Genomic DNA, 12,341 nt, shown 5'->3' with positions numbered 1-12,341 from the left:
AGAGTGACAAAATGGCTTTTTTCACATGTTTTTTTCAACATTTCGAAAAAAGAGACGAATTTCAAAAAAATAAAAAACCTTCCCTTCCATGTCTCTTCTTCATGAAAAGCTAACTTAATTTTTTTTACTCCGAATGGATTTTTTTCTAAGTTGTCACAAAAAAATTGGGGTAAAAAAGTGAATTTTTGTGATTTTTTCAAAAACTTGAGATTTTTGAACAAATCTGACGTCACCATTGGATTCCTTGACTCATTTCCTTTCCAAAAATGTATAGTTTTATATACTTTGGACATACAATTCAGAAATAATTAAGCTCGAAAAGGTCCATGTTCTCTCCCATTACTCTGCCCTTAAATGCGAAACTATTTAGGCTAATACCCATTGCATCTAGTCCATACAGGACCAACGCAATATTTAGCACAATAATCAACGCCGTCAGGCGTTGGTCCTTACACATTCGAGCTCTACCCCCAGCAGCGCACTCGAATTACCATAAGCAGTGACCTGAACCAACCCAGTTGATGACAACGTAATGACTCCAAATATGGTTGGTAACCCCGCCCCATCATTTAACCGCATCTGTTATGTAACTGGGACGAATACGCTAATCATCTCAATCGATTGATTTTGAGATTGTATGGATCAAAACACTTCACACTTTTGAAGTCGCTGAGTTTCGATAGAGGCCTGAATCGTGATATCATGTTGAATTATGTTGAAAAGCAGTGTTCACATAATTATATTAGCCGGGTATGTTAGTCTGGTTCTATTTTGGAAATGTCTTATTTAAGCATCAAGTCATGAAGTGGCAAGTTCGCGTAAAAGCTGGCAACCAAATTGTTTTGTTTAATTCGGGTATGCTGAATTCAAAACTTTTGTCTACCAAGCTATATTGGAACTCCGTGACTCTCAATAAAGACCCTCAAACACCCTACATGCGCATTGCTCATGTCATAGTCATATAGGGGGCAAAAATTAAACATGCTCCAAATTCACTAAAAACATGTCAAATTATTTGTCTGGGTCTAAGGCATCACAGTGTAACATATTTATACGTAGGACACATAGTTACCAAGTTTTGAGGCTCGACAGGTCCAAGGTCAATTTGCATGCTAGGGGTGAAAAATTAAAAGTTACTCCAATTTTCGAAAAATGGATGCAAACTGTTCTTCAAGTTCAAGGGATTCTTAGATTTTAATCACTCAATCGTTGGTTCATTCAACCAATCAATAAAGTATTCAACAAACAATCAAGAAAACAATCAGAATCATTTAATGAATTGATTAATCAATTAATTGATATGGTCATCCTATCAATCAATATAATATATTAATATAATAGAATCACAATAACTTATTAGATTGATATGAATTAATAGTCAGTCAATCATTAAACTACTCATCAAACATCAATTAATAATCATTCGTTTGATCAATCGATCAATTATGATTATTAACAAATTACTTTGTAGTGTCGTAATTAATGTACCGTAAAATATCAATAATCAAGTAATCGAGTCAAACAACCACTCAATTTATAATCAGTGTCTCAATTGGTAGGTCTTCATGGTTTTACACTAGGATCCACAACATGCTCATCTAATAAGGACACAATTCTTTAACCCCAATACATTTGTATATTCATTGAATGACCTTTGAAAATATGGGTACAAAAACTCATACTCTGCAACTTGAGGTCAAATTTGCACTATTGAGTATTTAATTGAGGTTATTGAACTATGTCATTGGGATGAAAATCATGGTATTATACCCCCTTAAAGTAAATACATGAGTGAAACCCAAAGTTTTTATGAAGCGTGTGTCCTCCAATTCTATATTTTTCTTAAACATGTTAAACGAATAGGCCAACTATCACAATTAATAGAGGTTGTGCATATGACGTATGCCGTAAATATGGCGGACTACTCAAATCCATTCAACAAAAGCATGATTGCAATCTACCGAGACAATTCGTCTCGCACACATAACAAATGCACTACGATCAAATAGGTCGATGACAACATTTGATTGAATGGACTGCACTCATGACTGCCCAATGATTACGGTGAAGAATATCGGTTCAAATCCTTTGTTTGTAGCCACTCAATAATTTCAAGCACAACCTCTACAAAAATAGTAACGAATCGTGGTTAACCAGGACAATATTAAATGTAGTGATGACAAAAGGAACTGATTGTGTGCAACCTACAGGTCAGTGAACTGAGAGTAAGAAGAAAACCGAGTATAATACCATTAACACATATGCAACTAAAGAGGATTAATAATCAATTTTGTTACGCAATACTTGTGACAATCCCAAGCTAGAAGCTAGTGTTCTGGTAGCAGTAGCAAGCCACACCTACTGACAGTTATTGATGATATTCAGTCAATCGGATTGGCTGAATATCATTAGTAGCTGTCAGTAGGCGTGGTTAATCAGTTTGACATTTCCCCCGACTTTCCGGGAAGGATTTGTCGAATGTAGAAGGACCCACGCCTGACGGCGTGGACTATCGTACTAAATGGAGCGTGGTCCTCCTTGAAGGACTAATTGCATCCAAAGTCTTTTTAAGTTGTGTTGAATGCTGATACCATACAAGACTTCAAGCTTCCCACACTCTCCTTTTAGTATCATTTAGGCCTACTTAGCTTTCTTGATCGAAACTCATAGGCTACAAGTTCAACTATCTTGCCATTTGACAAGGCGGCTGCAGTTTTGCCATTATTTTGACACACCAGCGCGAGAAATACTTCGCGAATTCCGCTAACACTGCACCGTGTTGGCTAAACGCAAGTCCTACGCGAACGTTTCCGCGGACATTACGCACTCATCTGAGCTGGGTACTTTTTGGTACCCAGCTGCCAAGGACGTTTTTCGTCAAAAGGGCGTAACGGATGGTTTGACCAATTTTTTGTTTCTTGCCGATTTTGTGTTCAAATCATAATGATTGCCTAAAAATAGCAGTGTATCTGTACGAATAACATCCCAACAAAAAAGGAAATGCCTTTGAAGTTTGGATTAAGACACAAAAACCTACGAATATCCCCCATTAATGCGGACAAAACAACTGAAAATTGATGGCACTTTGTACCCTTTTGGGTGAGAGAGGTGTCACGACGCGGAGTAGCGCGCCTAACTTCATCAAATAAGCGTACATTCCGATCTACGCTACGCTTAAATATCTATGGCCTGCGTACCGGGAAAACGAGGTGGAAGACAACCATATTGAAACGTATGTTAAACTTTCATCGATTTGCAAGCGACTGGTTATCATAAAATATCTCAAGACTCGCCCAAAAGGCATCAAAATGACAAAGAAAACCAAGCCCAGCCGGCCTATTTACACGTACATTTCAATGGGGCAATTATTTAGTGGTGTGCGCCCTTCGTCGGTCTGCTTCTTGGCTTTGTCTTTGGGGTACACACGTCAAGTTTTCCTAGTCGGGATTATGCACTTTCAGTTTCTCGCGCGTTTGAACGGGAATTGGATTGCGTACTTTTTCGATGTCTAGTGAGCAAATTTCTTCAATATTTTGAGAAAATGATGTCAAATTTTCTATTCTATATTGTTTGGTAATAATGTCTTTCGCCAATAGTATGTTTAAAGTTGTAATTTTGTGTTTTTGATCGCAAAGATCGGATATTTTCGTTCCCGATTCGAATTCTGAACCCTTCGCAAGGGTGCCGATTTCGGCAGAACTTTGACGATAATTTTGCCTTTTGGACACTAAAATGCATTCGATCCTTAATTTTGTTTCAACCGAGTCTTAAATTAGCAAGCACAATAAGGTTGGTACCACTTTTATATACATTGATAAAATTTTAAAGATTTTTTTTCAAGTTTCTAACCGGCGCAAATCGTTAAGTGTGTATTTCCCATTGACATCCAAAATGGGAAATACGAGTCTGATGGACATAGGAACGGCGTCCATGAGACTCAGCGAGTCTAAGTTTTCCTAGAATTCCTGAAGCAGTTTGTTGCTCATTTTTGTGGTAACTTGCAAGAAATGTCGACCCCATCTTTTGTCGTACGGTAGTAAAATAGATTTGATCATCATTTCACTGCATTCATCATCATGGTTGGACGTCATTAAATTTTTTTCTGGTAAGCTTATTGAACGTCATCATGTCTGTTGCCAGACGTAGACGTCATTGTATTATTGTGTAGTTTTTCGGGAGTGTTCATGTTCATAAATACTTTTATAGTCCCGGACTTTAGTGTGGGTGTGTGTGTGTGGGGGGGGGCTGGGAAAAATGGAGGGGTAAAAGGTTTTAGGTCTTCAAAAGGGGGGACAAAAGTTTGACTCCTTTTAGAAGGGGGGGGGGGCAAAAAAGTTTTAACCAATTATTGATCAAAAATTTCATGCGCATTTAACCATAATTGAGAATAATGAAAGTCCGTTTTAATATCATTACATCATGGACCGCAACATTCCAATTTCATAGGCCTACCTTCTAATACCCTTGGAAATCAGGGCGAAAGTGATACTGTGGAGTGTGATGGATGTGTGTTCGAACATATTCTCTAATCATATGCAACAAGGGCATCCATGAGCAACTTCGTTGCTAGTGTTTCTCGAGCAAATGGATGTTAGCTGAAAACGACAGCCTAAAGATCTGGATACCGGGTCTGGATACCTTATGGCCTGTTCACAAACACTTGTAAGGGGGGGGGCCTGATGCAAAAAAATTTCATTGCAAACAATTTTTTGGGGCCCCCTTTACATACCTCAAAAATTTCAGGGCCCCCCTTTTTTGACATGAAAATTATGGGTCAACCCCATAGCATAGAAAAGCATATAAACTTAATTTTTCCAGGAAAATTTGTGGTCTTTTTTTTTTCAGGGCCCCCCTTAGGAGGGTCAAAAATTTTCAGGGCCCCCTTTTTGCATCAGGCCCCCTTACAAGTGTTTGTGAACGGTCCTTAAGTAGTTGGCAGTGCTCAGTTAGTGCTGATTTGTTGTGTTCTTCCAAAATGATAATATGCAATCATGAAAGTTTCCAAAACATTTGGACGTGAAAAACATTGGGAATTTGTAAAGAAACAACATCATAAACTTCACCTCTATCACTCGAAATATCTCGCACTATTTGGATCGGTTTTGAAAAAGGTATATTCTGAAAAAAGATCGTACCATACATTAAAAGGGCCATTTTGTGATCCACAGCCTCATCCCCCACTTTTCTCAAAAAAGTTGAGATTTTTATATCACTGGAAACCTCTGGCTACATAATGTTTATGTACAAAATATTTCTTGCAGATTAATTGTTTTAGCAAAGATATCGTGAAATTTGAATTTCACAAATTACAACGCATTGTCTATGGAGCAGTTTAATACACATAATCATGCATAACTCGCGAACGCAAAATTGGAATCAACTGAAATTTTGGGAATAGTTTTTTTTTCGTGAATATCTAATGAAAAATGACATAAATAGAGGATGCTAGGATCACGAAATACTCCTTTAAGGCTTTAACATGCTTTTAGTGTAATGAATTTTGGGTAGGCCACCTACCGTACATTACATGTCTATATAATGAAGTGTCGAAAATCTATGAAACGTTACTGCGTTAAGGGGGGGGGGGGTAACAAGTTTTGTATGTCTATGAAGGGGGAGGGGGCAAAAAAGTTTCAGGTTCTCTGGGGGGGGGGGGGGCAAAAAAGTTTTGACTCCAAAAATTTCCAGTGCCCAGTCCCCAGTCCCCCACCAAAGTATTTAAATGAACACTCCAAAAAAGAAATTGGCATTGACTTTCATTAAAGGTCCGTAACCCGATCGACAACATCATCCCCCCGATTTTTGTCATTGTTAATGAGTTTTTGGTATCACAAAATAGATACTATTTTTGCTGAACCATGAAATGGTCTCAGCCTATATGAGTGTATGTTACTTACTTGCTTACTTACCAACCATTTGGTCTGAAATGGACATATCTCGAAATGCCACGAAGGTGTAACCCCCCGAGTGGTGTCAAATGGAAGAGAAAACATTAAAGAATATAATAAAGAAACCAAGGTGGTGCTACTGCTAATAGTTTTAAAGTTGTGGTCCATTTTTATTCAGAAGTCGCCCAATTGGGCTACTAAATGACAGGTTTGCACTGGGAGACAGCTTGTCTGCTATTTTGATAACAAGCATGGACCAAACTGGACGTGTCTAAGATCGCCCACTACAGCCCATTTTGTGGTTAGTATTTAGATCACAGGAAATTACAGTGTCCCATGATGCATTTATGAAAATACACACTAAGGGTATGTGGTAAATGCTATAGTTGCCTCTGATTGCGCAATAATGGTGAATACTTGTGTGGTGGGGGTTTGGTGGTCAAATGCTATTCCTGCCCATGATGCATTTATGAAAATCAATACAAGGTTTTCAAAATGCTCCAATTGAGCTGAAATTTAAATGCAATGATCCTTATGACATTGTAAACATTTAAAAAATATTTTAAAATTCATTTAAGGTCATTAAGGGGTCATGAAGGGGTCAAAGGTCAAGTTCTTCAAAATGCTCCAATTGAGCTGAAATTTATATGCAATGATCCTTATGACATTCTAAACATTTTAACAACATTTTAAGATTCATTTCAGGTCATTAAGGGGTCATAAAGGGGTCAAAGGTCAAGTTTTCCAAAATGCTCCCATTGAAGTGAAATTTAAACACAATGATCCTTATGACATTCTAAACATGTTTAAAATATTTTAAAATTCATTTAAGGTCATTAAGGGGCAATAAAGGGGTCAAATGTCAAGTTTTCAAAATGCTTCAATTGAGCTGCAATGATGACAGTGGTATCTAGGCCTACCACAATATACTGCCGAAGCCACATGGTTCAGCTATGGTGCGGTTATCGCTCTAGTTCTCATTACTATCCTGAAATTTGACGCTCCAAGTCGATGTATTTCCGGAGAAATCGGAGAATTCACACAAAAATAGCTTCCTTCCTGGCTACCAATTTCTTGAATTATGGACAGGCTTATCGAGATAATTATAGTCTCCTCATCAGCTAGTTTGGTTTCGCATCATTCACATTGTATGAAAAGAGCGAACCACAATAACTGCTGAAGAGACTTCAGATCGACCACGTTACTATAAAGGTATTAAACTTCCTTCGGAAATTAGAAGCCGCGTGGCGCAGTTGGTTAGAGCATCGTATTTTGAACCAGAGGTCCCCGGTTCAAATCCCAGTATAGTTTTTTTTTCTGCTCCATTTTTTAAACCCAAAATTATTATATTTACATTCATTTGAAATGTACATATTGCAAAGGGAAATGCATTTGGTTTCTTTTTTTTCTGAATCGGTATGAAAAAGAGTTTTTAAAAATCTAAATTTTCCGTTCACAATATTATAGTACGGGCATTTCCAGGATTGTCGTCGGGGCATTTCTGTTTTGCTTTGTTATTGAGCTCTATTGCCATTATGCCATAATTTATATACAAATATCATCATGAACGATATACAGACGAACACGAAAAGACTGGTTGTGGGGAAATGTCACCGTAGTGGGTAAAATTTTCAAATTGCTCTCCAAAAATTGTTCGCCCCCTCTAGGCTCCCCCATCTTGGCCTGCCCAAAAATTTTTTTGCCCCCCTTTGCACATGCCAAATTTTTTGGTTCCCAATGTGCAAACTTTAAATGGTCTAAAGGTGCCCCGTAAATGTGTGCCAAAATTGCTTGCCCCCCTCTCGGCCTGCCAAATACTGCTTGCCCTCCTCTCCGCCTGCCAAAAAAATCTTGGCCAATATGCCACACAAAATGGGCTGGTTACATAGACTTAAAGCCATAATGTGTGATTTACTCCATGGCAACGCCCTCAAATATTTTTGAATTTCTACTTTTTGCACCATTGTAATGATCATTGGTGTATAATTACAGTATAAATGATATTTGAAAGACTAATTAGCCTGAAGTGCTACAGTAAATTTAACATTTGTAATAAAACAGATGAGTGCTGAATAAAAATGTGGCCTGCGTGTGTATAGTGAATCATTGAATAAGTGACGTACCGTATAAACTGTATGCATATCGCTATTCGTAGTACGTCTTGTTTGTACATCCCGTCAGCTGCACGTAGCTCGGCAATAATCATGAAAAATAATACGATTGGCGAGATTATACACGCATTGTAGGCACTGTACGTCGACTTGACGCATAAACTGTGTATGTTGTTATTCGTCCCATCAGCTGCGTGAAGCTCCCGATATTAATCATGATTGGCGAGCTAAAATACACGCATTGTAGGCGCTGGAATGAAATAGCAATTTCCTTCGTTTTACCTCATTTGTTTTGCTCGAAATTAAAAGGTGGCAATGCGATCAGTAGCTATCAGTGAAAACTAACATTTAAATAGGAATCTATTTCTTATCACACATTGTTTTAAGCAGCTAAACTGATTTCACTTCTCATTGCCCCCCATGTTTTTCTTGTCCCCCAGATTTCCCCCACTTTTGAGGCAAACCCCCCAAATCACATAAATTTCCACTTTTTGCGGCCATTTTGCGCAAAATTTGTCAATTTTGCCCCCCTGAAATTCACTTTACACCCTCAATGCCCCCCCAAAATATTCCTGGCGCTGCCACTGCTTGACTTATACTAAGTACAATTTATTCTTGGACACAGAATGGTTTAGTTTCATCAACTGTGAACTATGAAGGGGATTCCAGTCGCTCATGTGTCACGTAAAAAGTGTGTTGTTACTCCACTATTCTATTTCCAATTGCATTTGACACCCTGATCATCCTTTCAAAATTTTGGAATTAAAATTTTATTTGATTGGTGGAATTATTTTGTAAAAATATTAACAAAAAGAAACCAAGAGGATAAACGGTGTAGGAGCTGCGATTTAATCCCTATTCCAGCAAAATACAGCACTAATTTTTTGGAATTAAAAAAAACAATTGTTCTGGCAAATTAAGATCCTAATCCCTTAGTTAGTTCTAACTGGCAATTTGGACAATTTGAGGGAAAATGGGCTTAAAAACATGCAAATTTGCATGTTTTCTTACAATTGTAGTCACAAAATTCTAAGACTTGGCACAACTTGAAGTCTAAGCATTCAAAATCTTGATTGTAGGCTAAGAGTGAGCTCAAAATTTTAATATTTTTTGTTATTTTTAATAATTGGTTATATGGTAAATATTAGAAAATGTTAAAAGTGTTTCCAATCCATACTTTTTATTATACTGTAATATATTGAAAAGGTGCCCCATGAACGTGGGCTCATAATTATTGCACAGCCCCTTAGAAAGACCCACAAAACGTGCATCTGCATTTTCTCCCTCCTTAGGTTTTGGTATTAAAAAATTTCAATCAAAATCTTTGATATCTATTAAATGGGCCTTGACGAATTCCATACAGACTAGTTATAATTTTAGAATATGATGATATTCTTTATCTTTCAGATGCTGTGATTATTATTATTCAGTCTGCAGTACATTCGATCATCACCAGGATACAGTGAGGTACCAACCCTGATTTGTCTTGTCCGATTCTTTACTGAAGACGGGAAAGAACTGACTTGGTCCCTGCTGAATATCGAATGATATTTAAATCTACCACAAGACAAAATATTGACCACATTTAAAATGAATGTAAGAGTTTTAAAACCATTGACTTGTAAATTTTGTGGAATCTACCTCTATTCTCTGAATAGGTTGAAAGGTCACTATGACAAACATATGATCAAATATGTTAATGCTGCCAGAAACAAAAAGACTAGAGAGACACTTTGCTGTAAATCATACACTAAAACTCACACTAAAGAGAAACCCTACCAGTGCGAGTATTGTAAAAAATGTTTTACACAATCTAGTAGTCTTAAACGTCACATCAGAACTCACACAAGAGAGAAACTCTATCAGTGTGAATATTGTCAGCAATGCTTTCCACTTTCTAGTCATCTTCAAAGACACATAAAAAAAACTCACACTAAAGAGAAACCCTACCAGTGCGAGTATTGTCAAAAATGTTTTACACACTCTGGTTCTCTTAAATGTCACATTAGAACTCACACAAAAGAGAAACCCTATCAGTGTGAATATTGTCTTGACCGTTTTGCAGAACCTAGTGCTCGTAAATACCACATCAGAACTCACACTAGAACTCACCCCAAAGAGAAACCTTATCATTGCAAATATTGTCAGAAATACTTTTCACAACCTAGTCACCTCAAAAGCCATATCAAAACTCACAGTAAAGAGAAACCCTATCAGTGTGAGTATTGTCAGAAGTGCTTTGAACAAAATAGCGATCTCAAAATACACAGAAAAACTCACATCGAAGAGAAGACTTACCAGTGTGAGTATTGTCACAAATGCTTTGCATATCCTAGTAGTCTTAGGACGCACATCTTAAATCACACGAAACCAAATCAGTGCGAGTATTGTCAGAAATGCTTTGCACGCGCTACTTGTCTAAGGAGACACATTCTAACTCACAAAAAAGAGAAACAATATCAATGTGAGTATTGTGATAAATTCTTTATACATCTCGGTAATCTCAAAAGACACATTCTAACTTGCACCAAACCTCACACTATACAGAAGCCTCATCAGTGCGAGTATTGTGGGAAATGCTTTCCACATTCTTGTAATCTCAAAAGACACATCCTAACTCACATCAAAACTGAAGATAGAGTGAAACCTTATCAGTGTGAGTATTGTCAGAAATGTTTTGCAGAATCTGGATCACTCAAAATCCACATCAGAACCCACACTAAAGAGAAACCCTACCAGTGTGAGCATTGTCAGAGATGTTTTCTGCAAAGTAGTAATCTCAAGGTCCACATCAGAACTCATACTAAAGAAAAACCCTATCAGTGTGAATATTGTCAAAACCGGTTTTCACAGTCTACTGCTCTTAAATACCACATCAGATTTCACTGTAAAAAAACACTACCTCACACTAGAGTGAAACCGTATCAGTGTGAGTATTGTGGGATTTTTTTTGCAGAATCTGCAAAACTTAAACGACACATCCTAATTCACACCAAAGAGAAACGATTTCGATGTGAGTATTGCCAAACATGCTTTGCACGAAGTGGTGATCTCAGAAGACACATCAGAACTCACACTAAAGAAAAACCGTATCGGTGTGAATATTGTCAAAACTGTTTTGCACAAGCTTATCATCTTAAATGTCACATCAGAACTCACACTGAGAAATCCTATCAGTGTCAGTATTGTCAAAAATGTTTTGCGGAAAACATTGATCTCGAAAGACACATCAGAACTCACACTATACAGCAATCGGAGAATATAAAAGGAAAACCGCATCAGTGCGAGGTTTGTAAGAAACGTTTTGCAGAGTCTGGGAAACTAAAACGACACATGATTACTCACACCAAAGAGAAACCCTGTCGATGCGAGTATTGTCAGAAATGCTTTACACAAAATAGTGATGTCAAAAGACACATCATGAGAAAACACAAAAGTGAAACCTTACCAGTGCGAGTATTGTCAGAAATGCTTTTCACTGCTTTGGATTCTGAAACAACACATCCGAACTCATAACTAACTTTTATTATATCTAATTAGCCTTAACGAATTCCAAACAGACAAGTTTGTTATGATTTCAGAATGTTATTCTTTATCTTTCAGATGCTGTGATTATTCTCGAATCTGCAGTATAATTAATTCTACAATCACGACCTGGATATAGGCACCAACTCTTGACTTCTCTTGTCCGATTCTTTACTGAAGATACCTTTAATGAACTGACTGTCCATCATAAACAAGACACAATGTTGAACACATTTAGAATGAATGTAAGACTTTTAAAACCATTTACTTGTAGATTTTGTGGAATCTGCTTCTATTCTTTAAATAGGTTGAAAGGTCACGTTGACAAGCATACGATCAAATACGTTAGAGCTACTAAAATTAAAAGAACTAGAGAGACACTTTTTCGGTGTAAATATCTTCAGAAATCTGTCAATCTGAAGGGACATACGTACACCAAACAACACATCAGAACTCACACTAAAGAGAAACCCTACCAGTGTGAGTATTGCCAGAAATGTTTTACGCTATCCTCTACTCTTAAACGCCACATCAGAACTCACACTAAAGAGAAACCCTACCAGTGTGAGTATTGCCAGAAATGTTTTACGTACACCAAAAATCTCAAACAACACATCAGAACTCAAACTAAAGAGAAACCCTACCAGTGTGAGTATTGCCAGAAATGTTTTACGCTATCCTCTACTCTTAAACGCCACATCAGAACTCACACTAAAGAGAAACCGTACCAGTGTGAGTATTGCCAGAAATGTTTTACGGTATCTGCTGCTCTTAAACGTCACATCAGAACTCACACTAAAGAGAAGCCTTATCAGTG

The 12,341-nt window shown here is 37.4% G+C and overlaps 1 protein-coding gene across 1 annotated transcript; it reads left to right on the top strand.

Annotated features, from left to right (window-relative positions):
- The first annotated feature begins 3,954 nt into the window (after window positions 1-3,954).
- Window positions 3,955-12,335, top strand: LOC140145343 (uncharacterized). The gene is made up of 2 exons (XM_072167095.1): window positions 3,955-4,105; window positions 9,407-12,335. The coding sequence occupies exon 2, from the start codon at window positions 9,590-9,592 to the stop codon at window positions 11,513-11,515; it is 1,926 nt and encodes a 641-aa protein (XP_072023196.1). The 5' UTR covers window positions 3,955-4,105; window positions 9,407-9,589; the 3' UTR covers window positions 11,516-12,335.
- The last annotated feature ends 6 nt before the right edge of the window (window positions 12,336-12,341 follow it).

Source organism: Amphiura filiformis, unplaced genomic scaffold (assembly GCF_039555335.1).
Source record: "Amphiura filiformis unplaced genomic scaffold, Afil_fr2py scaffold_227, whole genome shotgun sequence".
In the NCBI taxonomy this organism is placed as follows: domain Eukaryota; kingdom Metazoa; phylum Echinodermata; class Ophiuroidea; order Amphilepidida; family Amphiuridae; genus Amphiura; species Amphiura filiformis.
This window is presented reverse-complemented; position numbering and strand designations above follow the sequence as displayed.

Coding starts and splice junctions, on each gene's coding strand:
- LOC140145343 (XM_072167095.1), top strand. CDS start 9,590: ATGAATGTAAGAGTTTTAAAACCATTGACTTGTAAATTTTGTGGAATC.